This window comes from Ictidomys tridecemlineatus, chromosome 3 (genome assembly GCF_052094955.1).
Source record: "Ictidomys tridecemlineatus isolate mIctTri1 chromosome 3, mIctTri1.hap1, whole genome shotgun sequence".
NCBI lineage: Eukaryota > Metazoa > Chordata > Mammalia > Rodentia > Sciuridae > Ictidomys > Ictidomys tridecemlineatus.
Window position 1 is genome coordinate 13,642,221 of NC_135479.1, and position 27,677 is coordinate 13,669,897.

At 42.3% G+C, this 27,677-nt stretch overlaps 1 protein-coding gene and 1 long non-coding RNA gene across 2 annotated transcripts in view; one reads left to right on the forward strand and one right to left on the reverse strand.

Annotated features, from left to right (window-relative positions):
• Pitpnc1 (phosphatidylinositol transfer protein cytoplasmic 1) overlaps positions 1-27,677 on the forward strand; it is a 254,378-nt gene that overhangs the window by 102,213 nt on the left and 124,488 nt on the right. Inside the window, exon 2 of the mRNA XM_005328225.5 lies at positions 24,348-24,496. Coding sequence (XP_005328282.1) covers positions 24,348-24,496 — 149 coding nt within the window. The remainder of the gene's footprint in view (positions 1-24,347; positions 24,497-27,677) is intronic.
• The window catches only part of LOC144376009 (uncharacterized), a 69,309-nt gene that overhangs the window by 26,384 nt on the left and 15,248 nt on the right, over positions 1-27,677 (reverse strand). The gene's annotated exons all lie outside the window — the stretch shown is intronic.

The window sequence follows — 27,677 nt, forward strand, 5'->3', positions numbered from 1 at the left end:
ACCAAGTACCTCACACATGCTAGGGAAGCACTCCACCACTGAGCCACAATCCCAGCCCTGAAATATATACTTTAAATATGAAAAGTATGATGAGTTTGTATCCTTTATTGTAGCTTAGACTGTGATGTTACTTGTGCTATCTTACTTTATTTTTTAATTACTTTGCCTTCAACTTCTGTGGTTTGCTTTGTGCACTGTGTCTTCTCTAGTGACCTGACAGTTCACTTACTGTTGTAATTCTTGCTGTCACCTCTAGACTGGTAAAGCATTCTCAACCTTTGCTTTTCTGATTATCAAGGTCAAGGTCATTAGTACTTGGAACAGTACCGTTCCTTTCCCCCTTTATGCTCTTTGGGTCTCCTTACTTCCTATGATAATGTGTGGAACTCTGAATGCTATTAGTACTTCTTTTACATCATTAATTTTGCATTAATTTTGGTGCTCAGTCAATATTATATTTATCATGATTATTTGGACATGAGCTCCTTTGCTGGCATCAGGGCCTACTTCGATGTCTTCCCTACCTTAGTTTTCCATGTATCAGGCTCTTTGTTTTGATACTCAAATATCTAGAGCAGATCTTCAGTCTGTGGTTGTTTTTGAGAGCACCTGTCTGGTGGCATGCTTTCTAGTTCTTGCATTGCATGCAAAAAATAGTTTGACCATGTGCAAAATTTCATAGTAACTCTCTTTTCCTCTCAGAATTCTTCAGATGGTGTTTCTTCAAGTTATGGCTGGCAACACTCACTTCTACCCTTTACCTAACCTGCACTGGAGCTTGCCAGCATGCCATTACCTTGTAAGAGGTAACCTCTGTCCAGTTGTTGACCCTCTGTCATTTCTGCAGCCTTGCAGCCCCTTTCTTGTTTTCAAAAGCACTAGGCAAATCTCAGCCCTCTTCAGGCTCTTTCCTTTTTTCCTTCCTCCCTCAAATCATCACGGTTGAAACAGTGTGTTCCAGGTAGATATTAATTAGTGATTCAGAAAGGTCACTTTATTATGGGCAAATTCATAAATCATGTTTATACCTGTTTTTTTTTTTAAATTTAGTATATTTAACATGAAATGAAAGTACAGAAGAAAAGGACAAGCAAGAAAAAGTGAAGTAAGATTTTATGCACCGGGGCTGGGGATGTGGCTCAAGCGGTAGCGTGCTCTCATGGCATGCGTGCAGCCCAGGTTCGATCCTCAGCACCACATACAAAGATGTTGTGTCCGCCAAAAAACAAAAAAAATAAATAAATATTATAAAAATTCTCTCTCTCTCTCTCTCTCTCTCTCTCTCTCTCTCTCTCAATCTCTCTCTCTCAATCTCTCTCTTTAAAAAAAAAAAAGATTTTATGCACCTTTTCAGATTAGGTGACACTAATTGTTCTGGGTGTATCATCTCCCTATAAATTTAAGATATTGTTTTTAGTTTAGGTTTTTTCTTTTTTTTTTCTTTCTTTCTTTCTTTTTTTTTCTTCAAAATTGTTGCCTTTTCTAGTCTAATTTTTTGCCTGTGACCAAAATAACTGACATAGAGGAAAAAAGATATATTCTGACTCATGTTTCAGAGGTCACAGTCCTTAGTGGACTACCTCCTTTGCTGTGGCCTGAGGTGAGGCAGAACATCATGGCGGGATGGTCTGGTGGCGGAAAGCTGCCCAGCTCCTGGCAGCCAGGAAGTACAGGAAGAAGGGTGAAGGGGAGTGGGCAAGATAAACCCTCCCAGGACTTGCCTCCAGTGACCTCCAATGAGGTCCCACCTTTCAATAATCCATGCAGATTATTAATTCATCAAGTGGATTTTCCACTGATGAGGTGAGAACCCTCATGTATCACTCATTTTCTGAAAGCCCCACCTTAGGACATGGCTGAGACACAGGATTTTGTGGGGGACAGAATACTATGGTAATACCATAGTGTTACCCAATCATGAATTTTAGTCTTTGGGGAGAAGATATGGCTCTCATAGGCTAGGGAAACAGGGGAAGCATCTTCTTCATATTTAATTGACAAAACTTATAAATTCTGCTAATATATGTCACACCAGCTGAAACTAAATTCTTTTTTTCCCATTGAAATAATTTACTTGCTATTTGAATGGTAAAGTAAATTCAGAACCAACACCTACTTTTGTTTTCTCATACTAATAAAAATTCAGTTCAACAAACATCTGAATATTTATTGTGTGCAATATACTGATGATAAACAAAAATTTTTAAATTCTCATTCAAGAATTGGGCATTGATTAAATTATACTCATATAAGGGGATGTTTTACAAAACCATTGAAAAATTTTGAAGAATATTTAAGGATATGGGAAATGCTGATAATATATTCAGTTAGAAAAAGCACATTACAAAGTAATATATTCAGTGTAATTTCCATTTCATCTAAAAAATTCAAAACTAGAAAGAATATGTTTCTAAATGTTAAAATTGCTTATTTCTGGATTTGTTAAAAAAAGCTTTACCATATTTTAATTTTTCTGTAATGAAAACAAGTTGACTCTATGATCGTGGTGGTTTTTTAGTGACAGAATCCTGCTGTTTAGGATTAGGGAATGGGCACATTAATCCCCACTTCATGGATCTATTTTAATCTTTTGGAAAAGTGGTATCAAAGCTAGGCCTTGAAGGGATAATAGAATATTAATGGACAAATAGGCAAAAAGAAGAATGGACACACTGAGAGGAGTGTCACACTGGGAAAATGTGCAGCAAATGAACTGGGAGGCTGGACCAGTGATGTGAGGCCTGGGCAGGTGGTGCATCGGGGCTGGGAGGAGGAGCCAGGAGTTTGGGGAGTAGGTTGATTTTGCTGCATACACTGGGGGAAGTCATGAAAGGTTTAGTTTTTTTAAAAAATATTTTTTCAGCTGACAATGGACTTTTTTACTCTATTTTTATTTATTTGTATTTATATATGGTGCTGAGGATTGAACGCAGGGCCTCACACATGCCAGGCAAGCACTCTACCACTGAGCCACAACCCTAGTCCTGAAAGGTTTACGTTTGAGGTGAGAGAATCCTAGGAATGGTAGATTTGTGTTTTATATGGGTGATTCTGGAAGGAGTGAAGATGAAGAATTGGATCCTGGAGATGAAAGACAGGAAAACAGGAGGGACTTGGCTCCTGGTGTCTTCTCTTTCTTTGGCTGGTCCTTCTTGGTTGCTTTCTGAGTTTTCTTTGTGCCTTCACCCCTTCATGTCGGGAGGCTCCTCAGCCCTGCTCCCATTCTTGTCAGGGCAAGGCTGCCCCCACCATCTGCAGGCTGTGTCTTCAGTCTTGAGCTCCAGCCCAGATCTGCTTCATTCCTGGGTTTCAAACCCATGTATGTGAATGATGTCCAGGTCACCTTCATCTAGTTGTCCCGTGACTTCTCAGCCTCACAGAAACTTCTGTTCTTTTTTCCAAACCTGCTTTTCTTTCCATACCTGGTCCCTGGCATAGACTTCATTTTCCTATCCTGTCAGTTATACAAGTCAGAAACTGTAATGTCCTCACAAAAGACACAAACAAGGGCTGGGGTTGTGGCTAGCATGTGTGAGGCTCTGGGTTTGATCCTCAGCACCACGTTAAATAAAAAAAAAAAAAGATATTGTGCCCATTTATAATGAAAAAATAAATATTAAAAAAAGACACAAACAAGTACTGTGTGGTTCCCTTTATACAGAGTACCTAAAAGTAGGCAAATGAAGCTGCTGAGAAAGGGGGAACTGTGAAAAAAATGTACAGAGCACCAAATTTCACTTCTAGCAGTGGTTGCCCAACAGTGTACTTAATGCCACTGATTCGGGCTGAGGCAGGAGGATCACAAATTCAAAGCCAGCCTCAGCAACTTAATGAGACCCCACCTCAAAATTTTAAAATGAATACAAAGAGCTGGAAATGTACCCAGTGGTTAAGCGCCTCTGAGTTCAATCTCTGGTACAAAAAAAAAAAAAAGAGAGAGATAATAATAAATTATTTTTGTGGGGGGGGCTGGGGTTGTGGCTCAGCGGTAGAGAGCTCGCATAGCATGTGTAAGGCCCTGGGTTCCATCCTTACCATCACATATAAATAAACAAATAAAGTTAAAAAGTAAATTATTATTTATTATCATTTTCATTATAACAAAAACCTGCTCACTTTGGTTGGATTCCAGTTCCCAGTTCATCCTATTGAAGGGACCCACTTTGGGGAGCATGGGAGCAAGAAGGAGGAAAACTGTTCAGCCCCTTCTGGAAATCAGTGTGTCCCTATGGAAGCATTATTGGAAGCAGTGGTTCGTTAGTCTTCTCTGGAACCTCATGATGTTATTTCTATGGGAGGATGAATTTGGAGCTTTGAAACACTGCAGCCTAGAAAGGAACTTCTAGAACACCATCCCCTCAGATTGGAGACTGATTAACTTTGGCAAGTCTAAGCGCTAAATCTGCTCACTTTTTGCAGAAGATTGGCCCTGGGTTCAATTATCAGTACCACAAAACAAAATTATCAAAAACTTCAGACCTTATAGAAATATATTTCCCATAATCTTCTCTTAGGTGATCACCATTAATTATGGACTCTTATATTTTTTTAGATTTTTCTTTTTCTACTCATATACTAGTACAATTGTTGCATTTTAACAAAACTCCTGCTCTACCTACTTTTTGCAACTTGCTTTTTTTTTTTTTAACCTCTTAACTATACATCTGGGGCATCTTTGCATTTTGGCAAATAGTGATCTATTTCATGGGCTGGACACTATGGTGCATGCCTGTAATCCCAGTGGCTTGGGAGGCTGAGATAGGAGGCCAGCCTCAGCAATGGCAAGGCACCAAGCAACTCAGTGAGACCCTGTCTCTGAATAAAATAGATAAATAAATAGATAAACAAAATAGGGCTGGGGATGTGGCTCAGTGGTTGAGTGTCCCTGAGTTCAGTCCCCCATAATAACAACAACAAAAAAGACCAATTTCATGATTTAAAATTTTCTTGTTTTTTAGTTATAGATGGACATAATACTTTATTTTATTTATTTATTTTTATGTGGTGCTGAGGATCAAACCCAGTACCTCACATGTGCCAGGCAGGTGCTCTACCCTACCAATTTAATAGCTATATTGTATTTCATTATTTGTATATACCATGATTTATCTAAATGTTCCCCTTGATGGACAATTGGAGTCTTTCCAACTTTTGGCTATTGCAAAAGGGTTTCTTTAGGATAAGTTCCTAGGGAGAGTAGGTTGGGCAAATGGTATGAGCATCTTATTTATTAATTTTCAGTACTGGGGATTAAACCCAGGGTCTCATTCATGCTGGGCAGGCGCTCTACCACTGAGCTATTTACCCAATTCACAAACATCTTACATTTTAATAGATATTGCCAAGTCATCTTTCTAAAGGTTTTAACAAATTTGCTATCCTATCAGAGTGTTGGTTCCCTTTGCCTCACTCCAACACTGGCTTTCTTTCTTTTTTTTTTTTTTTAAGAGAGAGAGAGAGAGAATTTTTTAATATTTATTTATTTATTTATCTTTAGTTTTCGGTGGACACAACATCTTTGTTTGTATGTGGTGCTGAGGTTCGAACCTGGGCCGCATGCATGCCAGGCGAGCGCACTACCACTTGAGCCACATCCCCAGCCCTAACACTGGTTTTCTTAATTGTAACAAATCTTCACTGGTAAAATTTTGTAGTTTTAATTAAAATAAAAAAATTTTTTTACATGTCCTCCCCTTGAACAACTCCAGGGAGATACTAATTATTTGAGGTTGGTCATTTCTCATTTTATTGGTCATTTGTATTTCTTCTCTAAATTGTTGTGTAGGCCTCTATTGATGATGCACTTGATTTCCTCACTGCTGTTGTCTGCCAGGATGGAAAATTCATTTCCTGCCTCCAAAGCCCAGTGCAAATGATTGTACCCTGTCTCAAGGCTGGGCAGTGACATCCAACTCAGGATTTGTGCTACGAAGGACCCACGTCCTTTCTCAGCTGTTCCACAGTGACCTTTAACTTCTCTACTACTCAGTTTCCTCACTTGAACACTGATGTTGTCATTTTGCCTACCACATAGGGTTGTCTTCAGAATTAAATAGAATGATTTTCATAGGAATTACTTGGGCCAGGCCTCTCATGGTGCAAATGTTCAGGAAGTGCTTTGTTGTTATTGCTATAACAAGTTCTTTTCCAGCCTCTGCCTTCTGTATCTTATCAACACTGAGAAGGTACTTTCTGAGCAGTATCAATATTGCTTTCAGAGCAGCAGCAGTATTGAGGTGGCCAAGGGTATAGGGTAAGTCAAGTATCTGGAACTGGAGCTATGTTCTTTTATCTTCTCTGTTTCTATGATCATTTGAGGCATGAGCACTAATGAGGTGAGCTCACCCTGAATATATCACTTTCCAGTATTATTTGAGGGTACACCTCTGTTCTCTCTCTTTATTATAACTAATTTATATGTAATTGTAGGTTGCAAATTGTCGGGCTAAGGGCAGCTCACAGATTTCTCATGTTTATGGAGTATTATGGTACTTTGTGTATATTTCTTCTTCTTCTTTTTCAAAATTTGAGCCAATATTTAGAAGCTGGGACATTAAACATAAAAGTCTCATTTCTGGAGAAATGAGAAGTAGAATTGGCTTTCTGCTGCCTAATCTGAAAGGGGCTCTCCGAGGGCTTGCTTGGTTCCCTCTCTCCTTCCCATCCTGTTCATCTGGACCCTACTTTTAACCCAGAGTCACACTTGCCCTGTTGATTACTTATGCTGGACTTACACTTCATGGTATTCATGTCTCTACTAAAAGTAGGAAACTAAGAATAAAAATAAAGTAAAAGGACCATATTTGTTTGCATAAGTAAAGGATATTTCCATGTATTTAATGACGAAGAAAGTGTATATGTTAATTTTAGCCATTGACTTCATTCATTGCCCTGACCTGACAAACCCCTGGAGCCAGAGATGAGACACCTTAAATTAATCACTCCCTTCTGCCCTAGGAGGCAGGCACTCCAGGGCCCTCTCTAATTCTTTTACCCCAAGTGTTCTGGACCTTAACCTGGGGAACAATCCATTGAGTCTCATGGTCCTATACATAGGACACCTACAAAAATTTAAATTGAGCTATTTTATAGGAGTTGTATAAAATTTTATAGATGTCCTATATATAGAATGGTGGGACATAATGGGTTAAAACATACTGTTACCTGGGCCTCCCCTTAGAGACAGGATTCATTTAGTAGGAAATGAGGCCTGGGTGTTGGATGTTTTGTTGTTGTTATTGTTTTGTTTTGTTTTTTAAAAAAGCTCTCCTCGGATTGGAGTTGTGGCTCAGTGGTAGAGCACTTGCTGACATGTGTGAGGCCCTGGGTTTGATCCTCAGCACTGCATATAAATAAATAAAATAAAAGATCTATTTACAACTAAAAAAATATTTTTTTAAAAAAAAGCTCTCCTCTGTGCAGCTTGGGTTGAGAAATTCAGCCCCCAAAGAGCAAAAGAACTTTTCTGAATGGGTGAAGAAGAGGGACATATATTGGACTTGTGTCTAGGGGCATTATCATTAACACGCTGCTTCCTAGAATCTCTAGGTTTTCCCACAAAAACTGAGAGTCAGATGAGTCCTGGGATTCTGCTGCCCTTGGAGATGACCTACCCAGGAAGGCCAAGTAGGTGAATGAGACCATCTGGGCTGGTAATTCTTAGGAGAGAAATTCTTCCTTCTTCTCCCTGGTGCATTCTTTTCTTGGACTCCCCATCCAAAGACCTAGAGGATCAGGCTTTGGCTGTAGACTTGGAGATGGGCAAGCATGCTGCTTGCCTGGCTCTGAGACCTCAGTCAGCTTTCCCTGGGCAGTAGGGCCTGCCAGTTTCTGGCAGCAGAAGCCCCTTACCAGAGCTCTGCATCCACCTTGGGGTTTACAGCCAAAGTTCCACTAGTGTGAGCAGTGCCTTCACTAGGGCAGTCTGTCTCCCACTTCCTCCCACAGCATGGTCCATTATGGCCAGTTGAGGACCTGGTGCTCACGCCCTGGCATCTGGTCCCACCATCAGTCTCAACATGGTGGCGCTGACCCTCCTGGTTTCCAAGCACACGGAGTTGAGTGCTCCATCCCATGTTCTTGGGCACTTTGCACTTCCTTTTAGAGTCTTTATATTTTGTTATTTTAGTATCATTTGTTGTTTGTCTATTTCTCTTACTAGAATCTGAGCTCCCTGATTGCAAGGACTGTATTCAATCCATTCTTATATTCATGGTGCCCAAGACGTAATTGGTGTTCAATAACAATTTTCTAATGCATTTGATTTTTAAGAATTTTACCAGCTCCTTTACTATAAGAGTAGCTGTTTTCTATATGCTATAGAAATACAGAGAGAGAGAGAGAGAGAGAGAGAGAGAGAGAGAGAGAGAGAGAGAGAGAAAGTTGAAATGTGTCTCACATCTGAATCATTTCCACACCTATTTGACTATGGAGTTCTTTAACTTCTTATGGAATTGTCATTCCTTACTCTCATTCTAGGTAGATACCATTTATTAGTAGGTAGTAGAAGGCTTTTTATCTTTTGGGGGTCATGGACCTCTTAGGAAATGTGTGATTGAGGAGTGGTACACAGTTCAGGCACCCCTGAAGCCCACCCAAGATACTCTCCATGGTCAGGAAAAGAAAAGAAGGGAGGAAATTTCATGTGTGAGGGATCCACATAGGCCAAGACCGAAGAAGCTGGAAGAGATGGGGCTGTTCCGTGGGAGCAGGTGCTGGGGCCGAGGATGACTTTACTAACAAAGGCTGGAGCCATGGTGGAATTATTTACAGAAACAGGAAAGCCTTGGAATGACAGCTTCAGCATGTCATGTAAACCCATGTAGTGATCATGTCGAAATGCCCCAACACGCCTTTATTAACTAGTGCTGAGTCTCTAGTCTCTAGTCTGGAAATTCATTTTAAGAATTGAATTTGCCATCTAGCTGGGCATCCTACCTTGAACAGTTAAAAATCAGATTTGTCTGACTTCTAATTTTAGAAGGAACTGGGCTGACCTTCATTCCGCTGTTGCTAACCGGAGCCCTGTTACCTGGGTGACTAGATTTACAATATGTCAGTATGCAAATACCATCTGCCCATGAGGAGAAAGCAGGAAAGGCCTCGCTCCTCCAGGGGCTGTCAGCAGTTCTGGAAATGTCTCCCTCTGGGAATGGACAGGAGGGCTTGCCGAAGAGAGCCCAGACCAGGGGAGGCGAAGTGATGCTTCATTTTCAGAGCCTATTCTTCATGCTTTCCCCACTGAGGAGTTTGGGCTACCTAAGGACAGCTCTGCAGGTCCATCATTAGGGGTGCACACACCAAGCTTGAATTTCACATTTCTTCTCATAGAGGGAGCAAAAGAGAAGTATGTATGTACACACACACACACACACACACACACACACACACACACACACACACATTGCTCCAGTGGATCACAAAACACTCAGATCCAGATAATTGGAGTAGCTTAATGAAGACTTTGACCATGCAATTCCTGCCTCCCCAAAGGCCATTAGGAATCTGTTTTCCATCTGATAAGAGTGTGAGCTACACAAGGAGCCAGCCTTTCTGATGGTCCTGATCCTGATCCCGTGAGCTTTGAAGAAGGGTAAAATGACTCCACCTCCTTCCCCTGCACTTCAGGTCAGCTGGGTAAACCAAGGGATTTTTCTCCCACGGAGCATCTATATTCAGCTCTTGTCCTGTGTATTGTCTCAGGCTGGGGTTTAGCATCACATTTGGAAACATTCAACCCCGAAGGCAAGGATGTTCTGCTGTTCTTTTTCATGCAATAACTGTCACATCAGCTGTCAGCTGCAGGAATCTGTCCCACCCACACATTTGGTGAGTCCAAATTAGGTGGACTCATTAATTTTAATTTTTATTTTCAAATCTCAAGGACGTCCATGTGCGGGTGAGCGTCCTTTAATGGCTGTGTGTTGGAATTTGCGTGGGAGGAAGACTTTCCAGGAGCAGGAAGGAGGACCTCAGCCTCTTGGCTTCTAGTGACCAACTTCCCCTGCGGCCTCTTCCCTCTTGCTTTGCTTTTCCCACCTCGTTAAAAAACTCTTCCTGGAGTCATCTTAAAACTGTCAGCAGCATGCAGGAGTGAATAAAGTCCCTTTACTTACCAGAAAAATCTCACCCAGCCTTATAAAAAGCCTTTCTCTGGATGTCAAGCACATGGCCAGGGACATTGATGCCTGACCAGATCCTAGAGCCAGGCTGCCTAGATTCACATCCCAGCACTACTACCTACTAGCTGGTGACCTTGGGCAAATTTCCTAACATCTCTGTGCATCAATTTCCTCATTTGCCAGCTAAGCATAAAAACTCTTACCTACCTTATGTAGTTGTGAGGATTAAATAAGAACAGTATATCCACTGGAGCAATGTGTGTGTGTGTGTGTGTGTGTGTGTGTGTGTGTGTGTGTGTGTGTGAGTGAGAGAGAGAGAGAGCGAGCGAGAGAGAGAGAGAGAGAGAGAGAGAGAGAGAGAGATATGCTATGAGCGAGTAAATTCCCAGGATGTGATTGCAGGCTGTGATCCCCCAGTTCCCTCTTGCCACATGATTTCCTATCTGCACAGATCAAGCCTTACTGTCTTTGGGGTACCCCTCCCCCACAGCCATGCTGGTGCTACTCTGTCCTTAGCTTCTTGCAGTCTTAGCTGCCTGATTAGCACACTTAGTTAAGCTGTCTCTGCATATCACCTTCTTGTCCCTAGCATGAAGTTTACTTCTTTGAGGTTCCTCTAGAGTAGTGTAAGATGCCCTGAGGCCAGAGAGTGGCCTGGGCTGTTTGTGCAATGGATGATTGCCCAAGCCTAAGACAGTGATGTGGGTGACCAAGGCCAGACTTGTACCATAGTTTACTGTTGGCCTTTGAAGCCACTGTTTGGCCTTCTTGCTTCTTTAGGTAAACTAAAACCTGAGTAGGTATGAGACATTGTAGGTAGGTAAAATGGTACAATTGCTCTGTAAAAAAGTCTGTTTTTTCAACAGGTTACACATTGTTACCTTGTGACCCAATGATTCCTTTCCAGAGAAAGGAAAGCATATGTCCTTACAGAGACAAATATACAAATGCTCATAGCAACATGATCCATGATAACCAAAAGGTGGAAACAACCCATGTGTCCATCAGCTGGTGAATGGATAAAGAAAGTATGGTATATCCATACAAATGAATATTTTTTGGCAATAAAAGGAAGTATTAATTTTTGCTACAACATAGGTGAACCTTTAAAACATTTTAAATAAGGGCTGGGATCTAGCTCAGTGGTAGAGTGCTTACTTAACATGTGTGAGGCCCTGAGTTCAACCCCCAACACTGCAGAAATAAATTAATAAATAATAAATTACAAATAAAATGAAAGAAACTAGTCACAAAAGGCCACCTATTGTATGATTCATTTATAAGCAATGTGCTTATAAATAGAGACAGGAAGTAGCTTAGTGGTTGACAGAAGCTGGGAGTCAGGAGAAAGGGGAGTCACACTTCATGAGTATAGGGCTTTAACTGGCATGATGGAAGTGTTCTGGAATTAGGTAGTAATAATGGTTGCATAGCCTTATGTATGTACTAAAAACCACTGGGAGGAAAACGTCTGAGCAACATCCATATTGTCTACTACAGAGTTTAAAGTCTTTTTCAAGAGTAGCTGCAATCTAAAATAGAGTGGCTTAATTCATATGAAAAATGCAAATTATTAAGATTGATTTTGGGGACTGGAGATGTAGCTTGGTAGTAGAATGCTTCCATAGCATGTGCCAGGTCCTGGGTTCCGTCCCCAGCCCTGCAGGGGGTAAAAAAAGAAGTATGTTTTTTTACCCCAAATCTTGGAGTCTAAGTTAGATACACCTAATTCATAATTGAGTTCTGTAGGACTCTATGGCTTTCTATATTGCAGTTCTATAATTTACTGTGCTACTGGTTGGACCACTAAAATAACACTGAAAGCAGCTTCTATAACAGAAATAGAAGCACCCTTTCAGGTTAGGCCCACCTTTACCACCTTCAGGCTTCCATGGTCATAATTCATAGCTGTGCCTTTGTGGTGCCCTTACAAAGAGGGTCTGAACTGTTTGCAATGTGTTTGGGCCTTTTTGACCTTAAAAGAGGCTTGATGTGTTGAGTTTGCACCTGGAGCATTTCCAGGGAACACCCTCCAGCCCCCTGAAAAATAGCCATCTCAGTTCATTGGTGTTTCATTAGGAGTCTACTGATTGCTCTGCTGGTTTAAATAAGTACTAGGGTTGAAATCTCTCCCAGGTCTGTCTTGGTACTTATTTGGAAGATTTGATGCCCAAGTTCTGCCTCAAATGGGCTTTATAAGAATAAAGAGATCCCAGATAAAACCTAGAGTTGACTTTAAAATGTTCTGTGATCACTTCTCACCCATTAGGATGGCTATTATCCAAAAAATGAGAAATGAGTGTTGGTGGGGCTGTGGAGAACCCGGAGCCCTTGTGTATTGCTGATAGCAATGGAAAATGGTGCCACCGCTGTGGGAAACAGTTCAGTGGTTCCTCAAAAAGCTAAGTATAGTGCCCATAGTGCACACTTATAATCCCAGCCACTCAGGAGGCTGAGGCAGGATGATTGCAAGTTCAAGGCCAGCCTCAGCAACTTAGCAGGACCCTGTGTTAAATAAAATATTTAAAGGACTGGGGATCTAACTCTGTGGTAGAGTATTTGCCTAGCATGTGTGAGACCCTGGGTTCGATCCCTACTACCACAAAAAATAAAATAAAATAAATGTGGGATTACCCTATGATCCAGTCATTACACTTCTAGGTCTATGTTCAAAACAACTGGAAGCAGAAACTCAGATTCTGGAATGCAAATAAAATTCATTATTCACATAAGCCAAATGGCAGAAGCAGATAAATGAACAACCACATGTGGTCTGTCCGTATAATGGAGTACCATTCAGCCACAGAAAAGAGTGAAATTCTGACATATGATACAACATGGATAAACATTATGAAACATTATGAAATTTGAAAACATACTACACAGGGAAATAAGTCAGATGCCAGGAAACATGTATTGTATGAATCCACTTTATGAGGTCTCTAAAATAGACAAATTCATAGAAAAAACAGACTATTAGAGAGTGGGAGAAATAGGGACTTGTTAAATAGGCACAGGGTTTCTGTTCGAGTCGATCTAAGAGTTATGGATTTCAGCAGTAAAATGGTTTTATAATCTTTGAATGTACCTAATGCCACTAAAATGTATATGCAAAAAATGGTTAAAATGAGTAGGTGTGGTGGCTCATGCCTGTAATCCCAGCTGCTCAGGAGGCTGAGGCAGGAGGATCACACATTTGAGGCCAGCCTCAGCAACTTAGCAAGACCCTCAGCAACTTACTGAGACCCTGTTTCAAAATTAAAAATAAAAAGGACTGGATATGGCTCAGTGGTTAAGTGCCCCTGGGTTCAATATCCCCTAAAAAAAAGTAAAATGCATGTTATATATATTGGCAAGGAAATAAAGACAAGACTCCTATTTAAAAAAACAAAAACAAAAACAATACTTTTTGTTGGTCAGTTCATCTGCTTTCTTTTTTCTCCCAACTCTTTGAAACCATGGCAAATATATTTCACCATGGTGTTGCCTAGGGGACCTGTTCGCACCCTCCCTCAGGAGGATGTACAGAGACAGAGTGACTGCCCCCTATTGATGCAGTGAAGGACAGGCCACCACTGGACCTTAAAAGTACTCATTGATAGAATCTCTCCAGGTCATTAGAATGAGTCCAAAGTGCAATAGAAGCTCAAGAAGATAGATTTTTTAATGTAGCAGTTCCTGGAAATGTACCCATCTACTCTGTTTTGCCTGTCTTCATTAGCTGTCTCTGGAGAGCAGGACTTGTCAATCGTTTGCTTTTCATTCCGCTTTTCTATTTGTGCCTCCCTGTCTACAAGCACCAGGTCTGTGGTATCCTCAGCCTATCCCCAAAAGTGGGGTGAGGAAAGCTGCTGGAACCTTCCAAGCTTAGATCCATAGATAAGATTTGGTTCTGCTTCTCTCTCAACATTGCTGGATAGTTACCTCTGGAGTCTTGCTGTGCCAGCTAGCACTTAAGCAAGCAAAGAAGTTTGGTGACCTTCGGGTTGAAATTCTCTCCTGAGATCTTATTTTGCTAGGCCTGAAGTAGCTTGAATGACTCTGAAAATATTAAGGACAGCCACTGTTCACTTGTATGCAAAGCAGCAAGTGCTCTGCTTTGCATTCTGCTCTCGGGAAGGTCTCAAAGACACTGCAACTGACTACTGTCATTCCTTGGTGTCTTTCTCCTTTGAACCTGTACTACAGCTCCCCATGATGCTTTGGGTTATTTTCATAACTGATTTCATGAAGGGTTGACTTGAAGTCAGCAGCACCCAAACAGGGAGTTCTCTCCTTCTGGAAAGACCCTGGTACCCTGATAGTTGATGAACCTCTGTTCTCAGGACACCGCGATCACGAGGCCAAGATACTGAGATGATCATTGACAGAGGAGTTGGAATTAGATGGTGCAGGTTCCATGTCCCAGCAAAGTTCTGTCTTGGTTCTTTCCCTTTTGGGTCCGGTTATTGGCTACAGGTTTATGTTCCACAGCAAATGCCAGAGTCTGGATTGCTTGTAGAAGGTCAGGCCTGTCACCAGACCTCTTCATTTACTTGAATTGTGTTCAGTTTCACTTTTCTTGGCAAATCATTAGAGAGCTCCGATTCCTGCAGTTTCTTCCAGGCGAAACCCTCAAGAAACCTTCTTCTTGGCCAGACACCAGGTCTGTTGTTCACAGCTCTGCTTCCAGTGTCTGTGAGGCCTGGTACACGGGACATGCTTGTTGAAAGAAGGATCCAGAATGTACAAGCTTTAAGACAGTCTCCGAACCAATTTATGGAGGAACCCCATGTTCTGCCCCTAGAGCCAACTCCCCTAATGACTTTGAGTTCAATTCTACAAGTTCCTGTCTTTGCTCTCCTAATGGTTCTTCAGGCCGCCCACTAATGGCTGATTCGTTTAGCTTCTCATTTATAAATACAAAGCATGACACATACCTACTGCCTATTTTATATTATAAAAACCCTGTAAGTGCTGCATGATACCATTTTGGCTTTTCCATTTGTTAGTCAAATGAATCCTTGGGGCCAGACTACCACCCCCTAATGCAATCAGTGTTGGAAGATGCATCGAAATGTGTGCTTTTACTCATCACATGCTATAAAGCGCATTGTAACTCTCCTGTGCTCTTGTGTAGATGATTCTCTGAGGGGACTGTACTCCAAACAATCTGCAGTCTTACAGCCATCAAGGGGTAATGGTGTGTTCGCATCAGTATAAGACATATTGGGACCCTTCCCTTGTAGTGAGTTGCTTGATTTCTATTCAGTTCAGTGCAAAACTTTGATGGGTTAAGCATCACTGTACAGTGTTGCTTTATATTAGTTTGTCACAAAAGGGGGATTTAAAAAAAATTTAATATCAATAACCCAGCTTCTTCTTAGATCTTTTTATCAGCTTTTTCATTCCTACACCCTGGCATAATGACCTAGGTATTACGTAAACAAGACACCTCAGAGGACTGCTTATAAAAATCCCGGAGAAAAGATAAATATGTGATGATGTGCTGATATCCTGAAATATGAGCTGCTGGTTTGTATATTCTTTGTGGGATCGGATATTGGTTTTTGTGGTTTATTGACCTGACAGAGTGACATCTGACGAAACACCTAAGAACTTTACACACTTTTTTTTCCCCCTCCAACTTCCCTGTCTACATGGAGAAATCTGCACATTGAATCACAGAGCTTGGAAGACTGAGGGGTGAGCTGATTATGTCCTGACCCTGGGCAGAGCCCAAATCAGTCCCTGGAGGTAAAAGTAGACACTTTCCCCAAAAGAATTGGAGTTGTTCTTGCTGTAGTCAATCTCAGATTGAACCCAAGAGTGAGAAACAACCTAAGGGGAGGTCAAGGTCAATGAGGAACATGTCCTTGTGTTAAGGTCAGAAGAATCAGAATGTGTTTTTGTTCAGTTAATCATGTTTTTCCTTCTTCTAGAGTCATTTGGAGCAGCACAGACCAGAACTCTGTACCCATTAAACACTAACTGCCTAGTCCCCTGCGTTTCTAGTCCTGATATACTCCATTCAACTTTCTATCTCCATGAATTTGACAACTTCAGGCGTCTCATATCTGTGGAAGTTCTTACACTCTTGAGAATGCTTTTGAAAATGTTTGATGTCACTACCATCAAATGAAACTTCTGCAGAAGGAAAAGATAGTCTTGGGCAGATGGTCATAGTTTTCCTTTGATTTCTTTCTTTTTTTGGATGCAGTTTCTGTATGTTGTCCTTGCTGGTCCCAAACTCCTGGGCTCAGGCAAATTTCTTACCACAGCCTCTCAAGTAATTGGTTCTACAAACAAGTGCCACAGTGTTTAGTTAGGTTTTCTTTGGCTTCTGCATTATAAAAGTCTTTGGCAGTTGCCTCCCTGGAACTGCAGCATAAGAGGGACATGAATGGAACAGATCTGCAAATCCAGGTCACACATGGTGCAAAATAGAAGGAATGATAGCTGTGGCAGTTTATATACAGTTTGATAATTTAGGAAGCAGTTGCATTTGAGAATTTTTTCTTACTTTATTCTCACCATGTCCTGTAGGTATTTTATTAGTCCCATTTTTAATGTCAATAAAATATGGTTTGTCTAAGGTTACAAAGCCAAGCCAAGGGGCAGGATCAGGACACTGGCTCCATGATTTCATTTCTAAAACCCCTGTGCTCTCTGCTGTAGCACACTGTGAACAATTATCACCTCTCTGGAGGCCCAAGTAAATAGCAAGGAAGGAAGGGCTTCTCCAGGCACCACCCTAATTACCGTGTTCTGCCTCACCAGCTTGAAAAAGCCTGGAAGCTTGTGGCCTGGCCTGCCTCTTGCCTCCTGACCAGCCAGCCTCCGTAGTCCTTTTTTTTTTTTTTTTAAATATTTATTTTTTAGTTGTAGTTGGACACAATACATTTATACATTTATTTATTTATTTTTATGTGGTGCTGCGGGTCGAACCCAGGGCCCCGCACATGCTAGGCAAGTACTCTACCGCTGAGCCCTAGCCCCAGCCCAAGCCTCCATAGTCTTGATGAGGTGTGTTGAATCTTAGCTGGTCTAGATCAGGGTCTAGGCCAGCACCATCTAATAGAAATTTAAAATATATATTTTTTTAGTTGTAAATGGACACATTACCTCTATTTTATTTATTTTTATGTGGTGCTGAAAACTGAACCCAGTGCTTCGCACGTGCAAGGGAAGCATTCCACCACTGAGCTACAACACCAGCCCCCAGTAGAAATTTATGAGTTGCCAAATAAGAACTATGAATGGAGTTTAAAGTTTTCTAATAGCCACACTTTTAAAAACATTTTTAAAAAATACAGGTAAAGTTATTTTTAAGAACATGCTGTAAAGCTGGGCATGGTGGCCCACTCCTGAAATCAGAGTGACTTTCGAGGATAAGGCCAGTCTGGGCTACTTAGCAAGACCCTCAGCAAACTTAATGATACCCTGTCTCAAAATAAAAAATAGAAAGGGCTGGGGATGTAGCTCGGTGGTAAAGCGCCCCTGGCTTCAATCCCCAGGATCCCCCTCCAAAAGAATATATTCTAGTTAGCCTCATATATCTAAAATACTACCATTTTTAATAGGTATCAGTAGAAAAATTACTAATGAGTTAATTTTTTCTCTTTCCCCTACTCCTCCTTTGGTAGTTAATCTTTAAAATGTAGGGTGCATTTCACTTCTACAGCAGTCTTGTGTCACATGCTAAATTTTCAATGGAGGTACCTGATCTGTGTTTAGATTTTATAAAATTTCCAGTTGAAAGAGTAAAGTCATATACCCAAGATGTTTGAAATATAGTTAAAGGTTTTTAAATAAATGAACCAAGCATCTATCTTTAAATTAAAATTGAAGAAAATTTGACATGAAGTCCCTCAATTACACAGGTCACATTTCAAGTGCTCACTAGCCACATATAGCAAGAAACTACTCTAGTTAGCTTACTAGGTAGGTCCAGACTGGGCCCAGTACCCATGGATGGGGATTAGCAAACTTTTTCTGCAAAGGGCCAAATAATAGCTAATAGTTTCAGCTTTTAGAGCCATACATCCATCCTCTGTGAAAATTTCTGTACTCTGCTGCTGTAGTGTGAAAGCAGCCACAGAATGAATGAGCATGGATGTGTTCCAATAAAACTTTATTTAAAAAGCAGGCACCAGTGCACATAGTTTGCCAGCCACTAAAGCAGAACATTGTCTGGTGCTTTAGCTATGCTGTGGGATTATCGAAAACAGCTCTAGCCTCTAGCTTTTTGAGATGAGGTTATTAAAACCTGGGTCCTTTGCATCTCCTTCCCTGTGTGTAATTACAATTTTGACACTACCTGGTGTGAAGTTGGCACCGAGCCTGAACCCTGTGTGTTCTACCTTTCAAATGTTCTCTTCAATGCGTGCCTTGCACACCATGAAACAATTGCTTCACTGTGCTTTGAGGTTCATGTATTGAGATGGAGAGGACTGGAAGAAAGGTTTCAACAAATGCACCAGGGGCGATATGGATAATATGAGAACCTTGCAGGAATGCCAAATTATATCACCCTCTGCTTTTTCCTCTAGACACACAGCCAGACAGAGTGGCAAGAATCAGACACATTTCACAGATGGAAAAATAACGTAATTTCATGTTGAGTCTGAGGCACAGGTGTTTCTCTGCCTGTTAGGTTATGTGGCATCCATTCAAATTGATTGCAAAGGCCAAAGTAATTATAAATTCTGATTTTTTACTTGGGGCCTCGTCATCCCAAGTCATATCCTCAGGGAGTAAGTCCTCCTAGACAAAGTCATGTTTATTAGAAAGCAGTGGCTTACACTTGTCACATCCTGATGTTTGGAAATGGAGCTGGGATTAATGGAGGAAGAGAAAGGGGACAGGAGAGGGAGGACATGGGTCAGTTGGGAGGAAGATGACACCCCTTGGTTTTCTAGGGTAGGGGGTATGGGAGGTGGGCCATGCTAGAACTCCAGAGCCCAGCAGTTGGAGAAGCATTAAGTGAACGTCCTTTGTAGCTTGGAATTCTGTTAAACCTAGGACTTTGGGTCCTGTATTTCTTTAGACAAGGATGAGGTTGAAGGTATTGATAGTGCTCAATTCATAATCCTTTGCCATACTCAGAATTGGGGCTTGGAGTCACCTTTTTGAAGTCATAGTTTAAGGCTGAACTGGGAAGTTACTCAATGGTGCTCAGCATTATAGTTTGTAAAAGCATTACCTGATGAACCAGCTCTGCTTCTCCAGACACGTTCTGTAGTTCTCTCTGGTGCAAATTCTGCAGCACTTTGAAACACACCACTCTATGCACGAATGGGAAAAATCTGAATCCCCATGATGTTATTTGACTATGGAGATAATTATTTGGGGTAGCTATTCTGATAGCTCACATGGAGGCTCAGCTTGCAGTGTGGAGCTGTCTCTAATCATGATTGCCTGTAATGATGATTACCCAAACTCTGGAATTATAACAATAGATTTTACAAAGTGAGAGCCTAATTGCTCCTGCATTCCATATGTGATCACAGATTAAGCAACTTTGATCTTTCAGTCAGACTTTTGTTACTCAACTTCTGAAATAGCAAAGTTCAGAGGCATGACTTTCTGACAACCCCCATCCTTTTAAATCATAGTGATTTAAATCAGACTTGTTAAATCAATTCACCTGTGAAAGATATAAGGCCCAAAGACAGGTGGAGTAGAAAGAATATTATTGACCTGTGGTGCACAGATCCCAGCTCTGTTGTGTAGAAACTACAGAAAGTCTTTGACTTCTCTAAGACTTAGTTTCCTCAGTTGTAGAGATCTACCTGGCTGAATCATTGTATTAGTAATGAATACAAAACAGTTAATCAGCTGTTATGTCAGATTCGTGGGACCCCAATAGAATTCCAGGAGCCGAATCCGATGCAATCACACAAGGGTCTTTATTGCAAGCTCGAGCCTGGACTCACAACCGTTCCGACGAAGCAGTCCCAGGGAGTGAGTCCCGGTCCTTTGTTCAGTGAGATTTTATAGATTTTTGAGGGGATACTCTATGCGCCACAACATCACACAGCAAATCATTCCATATCGCAGGAAAGTCAAACAACAACTCTTAACATTGATTAGCACATTCACTGGTGGGAACAAGTTGGGTAGAGGTGATTGGTTAGTACAAGAGGGGGATTCCTTTGAACTGACTGGTTTAGGCCACGAGGGGTGTACGTGCTAAACTACATGGTTTCCCAACATGTTATCAACCACCATAAACTACTTGGGGGTCATCTGGCATTCCAGGTATTTTCCCTGTCTCATGCTGATTGGAGGTTGCTAGGGGGGTTGCTATGGGTCCTAACCTAGCCTAACTGACTAGTTAGTTAGGCTAGAGCCTCAGACCTCTCCTGATATTTACAGAAAAACAACTCAGCAGGGTGGGTATGTGCCTAGGAGTGCTCTGGGGTTTTTTCCAAGGACAAGGGTCATGCCCCCTTCCTTGGATAGGTTTTGCTCTGAGGTAGAGGCTGGTTTCTCAAAAATGGAGTCACATTAGTTTTTCAAAGCAACTTAGTGAGACCCTGTCTCAAAATAAGAAGAATAAAAATGGCTGTGGATGTAGCTCAGTGGTAAAGATCCTCGGGGTTCATTTCCCAGTACCAATGGTGGCAGGGCGGTGGGTATGTGTGGGTAAAGAATAGGCCATCCTAAAGAAGGGACACTCCAGCCTGGCACACCTTAGTCCTGAGCAAGCACTGACGAATTCCCCCACCGTACTCTGCCTCGGGACTCAGCACTGAATTCCCCCTTATTCAAACACTCACTCGATGCTGAATGTAGTTCTAGAATGCTCTGGGATTTGGCATTTTTAGGAGGATCCTCAGTGATGTAGAAAACAAGTGGTTTCGGGGCCAAACTGTTTGCTGCTTATGTCTGCGAATCAATTTGTGCTTTAAAAACAAAACAACATCATAAACTGCTTCTGGATGGCCCCGCTCCAATGACCACAAACAAAGAGCAGAGCCAGCCTGATTTTCTTGAGAGGGACAGAGAGGACAGTCACAGAGCCTTGCCTATCTGAGTGTCTGGGCTTGAGTATCCTGCCAACCCCCGCACCTACAGGTCACCCCAGACCGATGCTGTCACAGTGAGCTAAGGCTGGCGTCTGCCCTGCGCTGGAGACGCTAGAATGATCCGTGAGGCTGGGCCCTCCACTGGCCACCCATGAATCAGCCTACACTGCCTCCCTGTTCTGTTCTTGTCCCTGCAGAGCAGGAAGCACTTGAACTGAGCCCAGCCAGGGCTGACTCGCTTCTGGCTAATGGCTTTTCTGTGTCATGTGTTGACCTTGGTACTATACATTTTTTAATATGTGAGTGAGTTGGAGCTTTTGCAGATGGTCTGATGTTGGCCCAGCTCTTCTGTAGTAAACCCCACACACTTGAAGATAGGGACTTTTGGTTAAGGATGTCTGTTCCTGAATCTAGTCTACCCCTTTTAAAAAATTGAGATGAAAGTCACGTAACAGCAGCATCCAGAACTTCCGTAATGTTGTGCTTCCTCCATTGCCATCCAAAACACTTTTGCCCCCCCACCCAAAGAACCCTTATACCCATTGTACTAATTTTCTAAGGCCAAATGACTAACACCATGTGTTCAGTGGCTTACAACCATAGACAGGTATTATCTCCCAATCCTAGAGGACAGAAGTCTGAAGTCAAGGTGTCGGCAGGGCTGCTGCTTTCTGGAAGCTGTGAAGGAGAGTCTGTTCCTTGTACATGGCCATCATTTCTTCACTTTTTTCTGGCCTCTCTGACTCTGTCCAAATTCCTCTTTTCATAAGAAGGACACCAGTCACATCGGATTAGGGCCCGTCCTAATAACATTTTAGCTGGATTACCTCTGTAAAGACCCTATCCCCAAATAAGGTCACATTCTGAGGTTCGGACTTAACCATGTGAACTTTAGGGGACATACTTCAACCCACCTTTGCCCAGTAAGCAGTTTCAGCATAAGTATGTCATTCTTTTTTATGGCTAAATAATTTTCCATCAAACAAACATATATTTTTTTCAACATCAAGTCCAAAGTACCTGACAGTGAAGGCCATGCCCCTGAGCAGCTAAGCACCCTATTCAGGCTCCTGTTCCTGTCAGTGTAAGGTGGGGCGTTGATCTCTAGGTGTAGCTCTCAGATCTCCAATCTGTGAGCTTGTTCTTACTGCCCACTTTGAAAGAGCATTATAGTCTTTTTTTTTTTTCCTTTTCCTTTTTGGGGCCTTTATTTTTGTTTATTTATATTGGCGCTGGAATTAAACCCAGTGCCTCACCCATGCTAGGCAAGCACTCCACTACTGAGCCACAATTCAGCCCTGAGCATTGTAGTCTTTGGAAGCAAAAGTAAAAGCAGAACTGGACCTCAGGGAAGCCAGGTCAAGCTTTTGATCCTGATCCTAATTCATCTTTAAAATGGACTTGATCTTCCAGTTTCCTCTTCCTGCTCTTATCCTCAGCACTCTCTTCTCCCTGCATCTGCACAAATGCACTCACATTGAAAGCATTTTTAAACACAGACCTTTCTGAAGAGGGGTGTGGCCCAGATGGGAAGCATAGTCCTTAGAGAAGACCCAGCCAGCTCCAGCCCACTCCTGTCGTCATGGTTACTGGGCCTGGTCCCTCAGCCTGGAGCTCCTTCACACTCCCCTCCCTGCACCTGCCTCAGCACGAGAGGGTCCTTCCACCGCATGTACACTGCTGGCTCATTCATTTCTCTCTTATGCACGTAGGCCCGGGAGATGTCTGGCCGGAGTCCTTTTGAGAACAAACCAGAGTCGTCATTAGCTTGCTGCAGACTCAGGCCCCGCTCCCAAGTCTCAGAGTCTTGGTGGCAATGACTTCTGTCTGTGTTACCTCACGCCTCATCTGCAGGAGGGACTGAGCAGGGTCACATCATTCTGCCTCTGACCCTCAACAGACTAGTTTCTCATGCAAACATCGTTTTCCTGCCTCCTGTCTCCTCACCCCATCAAAATAATTTTGTCATTTTGAAAGTGCACTGGGGAGCGAAATGCCTGCTGGCCCCAGCATTTTCAGAGAGGCAGGAAGGAGAGTGAAACATCCTGAAGAATAGAAAATGTTCCTATTGTATGTTTCTCCATTTTGTCATTTTTAGAGTAGGACATGTGGCTTCTGGGACTTGGGCTGGGAGGCCAGGCACCTACAGTGGAGTTGAATGAAAAGGAGTTAAAGATACTGAGGTGGGTTCTCACGTGATGCGCCCTTTTAGAGCTTAGGATCTTAGACTTGGTTCCAGCCATTGTTGGCTTGGATATTCGGAGCTTGAAAAAGCTTCCAGGATCCCAGCAGCTTGGGAGGCTGAGGCAGGAGGATCACAAGTCCAAAGCCAGCCTCAACAAGTTAGCGAGACCCTGCCTCAAAATGAAAAGGGCTGGAGATGTAACTCAGTGGTTAAGCACCTCTGGGTTAAATTCCCAGTACCCGCCCCTCTCTCCCCTCAAAAAGCTTCCAGGAAGCCAGGCACAGTGCTGCACACTTGTAATTCCAGCAAACTCTGGAGGTTGAGACAGGAGGATCACAAGTTTGAGGCTAGCTTTAGCAATTTAGTGAGGCCCAAAGTAACTTAGTCCCTATCGAAAAATAAAAAAAAAGGGGGGGGGCCGGGGATGTGGCTTAGTGGTTAAGCTTCCGTGGGTTTAGTTCCTGAACTGGGGAAAAAGAAAAGTTTCCAGGTGGTGTCCAGTTGCCTGTGAGAACTGCTATCCTAGGGCCTCCAGGAGAGGTGAGCACCTCCAGGGGTAGTAGAGGCACATAATCGTCCACGTCCAGCAATCCTGCTGGTTAGGCAGAAAGCAGGGACAGAAGCAGCACACCCTAGGCAGCCTTTGGCCAAGCCAAATAGGACATTAGCTCCACGTAACCCTTGGGACCAGGATGGAGCGCGAGACTCCTGCACTCCCCTCCCCTGCTGCTGTGGAAGGGCTGGTCAGCGCTGAACCTTACAGACTGCCGCCCCCCCACCCCATCCCCGGGAGCACTTGCCAAGGTGATGCGGAACATTTGCAGGAACATGCCGTTTCTGCATTCTGCTCACAACTAGTTCTCTTCCCCGCTCCCAGAGAAAAGTCACATTAGGCACGAGTGCCTGCTTTCTTCTCTCGGCAGAAGGTGCTGATGTCATAAGTTGCTCCGGCGCCACGGTGGGAGGGGGATCTGTCAGAGGCAAGCTGGGGGGCTGACCTCTTTGTCTCTGTCTCTGTGTGCTTTGTAGTACAAAATTGGACAGCTGTACATGATCAGCAAGCACAGCCACGAACAGAGTGACCGAGGAGAAGGGGTGGAGGTCGTCCAGAATGAGCCCTTCGAGGACCCTCACCATGGCAATGGGCAGTTCACGGAGAAACGGGTGTATCTCAACAGGTGAGTCACGGCAGTGGGCCATACACACAGGAGGCCCTCGCACCCGAGCCCGTGGTGCCATTGAGATAAAGGCTGTGAGTGTCCAGGAGAGAAAAGGTCACTTGGAGAGCCATTCACCCACCCTCTAAAGCCAGCAATCTCATTGCTCCCAAAAACAGACCCCACCCTCCTTGCCTTCTGTGAAATGGACTCCAGCTGCATTTTCACTGGAACTCACCTCTTCCCTTTCCCACCCTTGGATGACACAAGATGAAATCTGACCTTAGGAATCAAATGACTTAGCCTTGTCCCTTGTTTGGCTTCAACTATAGAAAAAGATGCCTAGAAACTGTAGGGAAAGTCTGAGGGTGGCAGTGGTCTTGATGAGGAGGATTTCTATTTACTGTCAAGCAGCTACTCAGGTGTCCACAAAGAGAAATGTCAAAATGAATAGGCACCTGTGACCAGAGTGATAGTGAACCCAACTTTTCCCAAGTATAGGCTGTCAATCTGCATTGGAAAGGAATCAGAAATCATCATTTTCTAATGCAAAAATACCATTTGTTTTGTGAAATGTATTCTTCATCTGGTGGCACAATTGATTATTAGGGCTCGTCTGGTCTTATCCACACCCAGTATACCCAGCCAGGCCTCCTTCTTCCCTTCACTTCTTTCCTAGGTCACGTGAAATACATTGTACTAAAGTTAGCTGTCAACCCCAGCAAACCAGTGTGGTATTAGCTTTTCCACAGCTGACTTTATACCCAGCTGTGGCCTCTCTGGTTGGCCTATTTGTGATTATTCAGAGCCTTTCCAACTTACTCGCTGGACAGCACCCCCAGTTTATTCACTGACCCTGTGAATATTCATCCATTCTCCATGACTTGTATGTGCACAAACGATTCTCAGGAGCCATATTTGGATTTCACCATTCCAACATGGGCTTCACTCTCTGGCAGGGTGAAATAGACCATTCTGCGTTGTACTTTGGGTTCTGTTAGCAGAGCAGGTAGAAGTTCCAGGCCAGTATCTTGGTGGCAATGGCCTGGAGCTGATAAAACCAAAGCCTTTTTATCTGCCCAAAGATGCAGCAGCAGGGAATTCCTGAGTCATAATGAAATGCAAATGAGATCGATCCCATTCATTTATTAGAAGCTGTGAATTCCCAGGATTTGGAACCAGTTCTACCAGCTGTTGATTTACAAGGAATGTCTGAGCTCTGGGTCTGGCCTGAGGATCGCTTCCTTACAGAGACAGATTTCTCTATATGAGGTTTGGCATTCTTTGTGTGGAGGGTGTGAAGCAAATATTGAACAGTTTTCCCCTTTGGGATCACCTCTGTAGAGCAAGAAGAAGTGAAGGAAATGCAGGAAAATAGAAACTATGGAAAATTCCGTTTCTTGGCAGGCGATTACATTCTCTTAAGTTATTGCCTGGGGAATGTTCTCTATGTACCAAAATCAAGAAAAATTTTAGAAACTTTGTAACTTTTGCTGAAACAGAATAAGAAGCATCCAGCTGTCTCTGTCATATCTGTTTTCTCTATCAAAATATATGATATTTATTTTAAAGGCGAGTCATAAACATCAGTAAAAAGGAAATTTGTTATAAATAGAATATGTGGACTTCCAGTAATAGTAACTAAAAAGATTAATGTAGACCCTCCCCCACTTCCTATGACAAACACAGGATGAAATATAACAATATAAAGCTGGACTCAAAACAAAGAAGGGGAAATCCTCAGGTAATAGAGAACGGGGGAGACTTGAACCGCAGTGGTAAGCATACCAGTGAGTGACGAAAAAGCCATGGGACATCAGAATCCAGCGTAGGCCCTGACAACTTGGGGTCAGGGGTGTCATGCCATAAGGGGGCAGGAAATGTGGCCTCAGGCCCACACAAATGGGAAGTTGGAATTGAGAATCGGGCATAAAAATCAATCAAGGACTGAAAGGGATTACTACCCAGAGATCCACATTGAAAGAACTACTGAAGGATGTTCTTAAGTAAGAGGAAACTGAGTTCAGGAAGGAAAGAGTTATCTAGAAGCAATAAATAAATTGGTAAACATTTGAGCAAATATGAATGAGCAGAGAATGTTTTAAAAATACTAACAATGACTAATTGGGGGTATATTTATAGAATCTAAGTAATAGACAATAGAAGATAAAGGTAATTATGGTAACAAAAACGCTCTTAGGTGCTAATATTGTTTAGGAATGACAGAGAAATGTTTGTTGATTTAGTCTTTTTAAGGAAGGTAAGTACTCTCAGAATGTAAAGTGAGGGACTAGTAAAACAATAAATAACTTCTGAAAGAAAACATACTCAATCCCTAGAAGGCAGGGGAATTAAAAAGGGAAGCCAGCTGTGGATGTTGCCCGGTGTTAGAGCATTAGCCTTGCAGGCATGTGCCCCTGGATTCAATCTCCAGCATCATAAAATAGATAGAAAGAAAAAAAAGGTATGCCAAACACAAAACATATATTTTTGATGTCAAACTAAATAAAAATCTCAGATACTCTGTTATTCCATTACCCTTGGAGGTAAGATCATGTGACCTAGTTCTGGCCAATTAAACATAAGGTCTTTCCCCAACTCCCAAGAGAAGGCTGTTCAAGGGACTCTCTCCTATTCAAGAGGGATATGATCTTTTAAGAAAGGGAGGAGGACCCTCTCAATTCTTGCAGTTCTGTTTCCCAGTTGATGCCAAGGCCAAAAATAAAATCCTTTTAACATAGAGGATCAGTTGCTTATATGATTTCATGCCAGTGTTTTCTTTATTGTTTTATAATAAAACGGCCTTAAGGAAAGAAAATGAAGAAAAAAGAGGTGACTCAGGAGGGTGACCTCTGGGAAAATAATTGGTAGAACCTACCACATGAATCTTGATAACAAAACTGAACAACAATAGGACAAAAAGAAAATTTATAGATGAATCTCAACTAAAAACATAAAATTCCTGTGTAAAACATTAGCAAATCAGAATAATAACAACAAACCATGACTTGCTCAGATTTATCCCTGAAATTAATTTAACATTTAGCCAGGCATGGTGGAGCATGCATGTAATCCCTATAAAACCTACACGATTTATTGTACATTGTAAGTTTTAATAAAACTTTAGTGAATTATGAGTATGGTGTTGTCTTGCCAACATGATTTGGGAGTCTAAGGTAGAAGGATCACAAGTTCCCGGCCA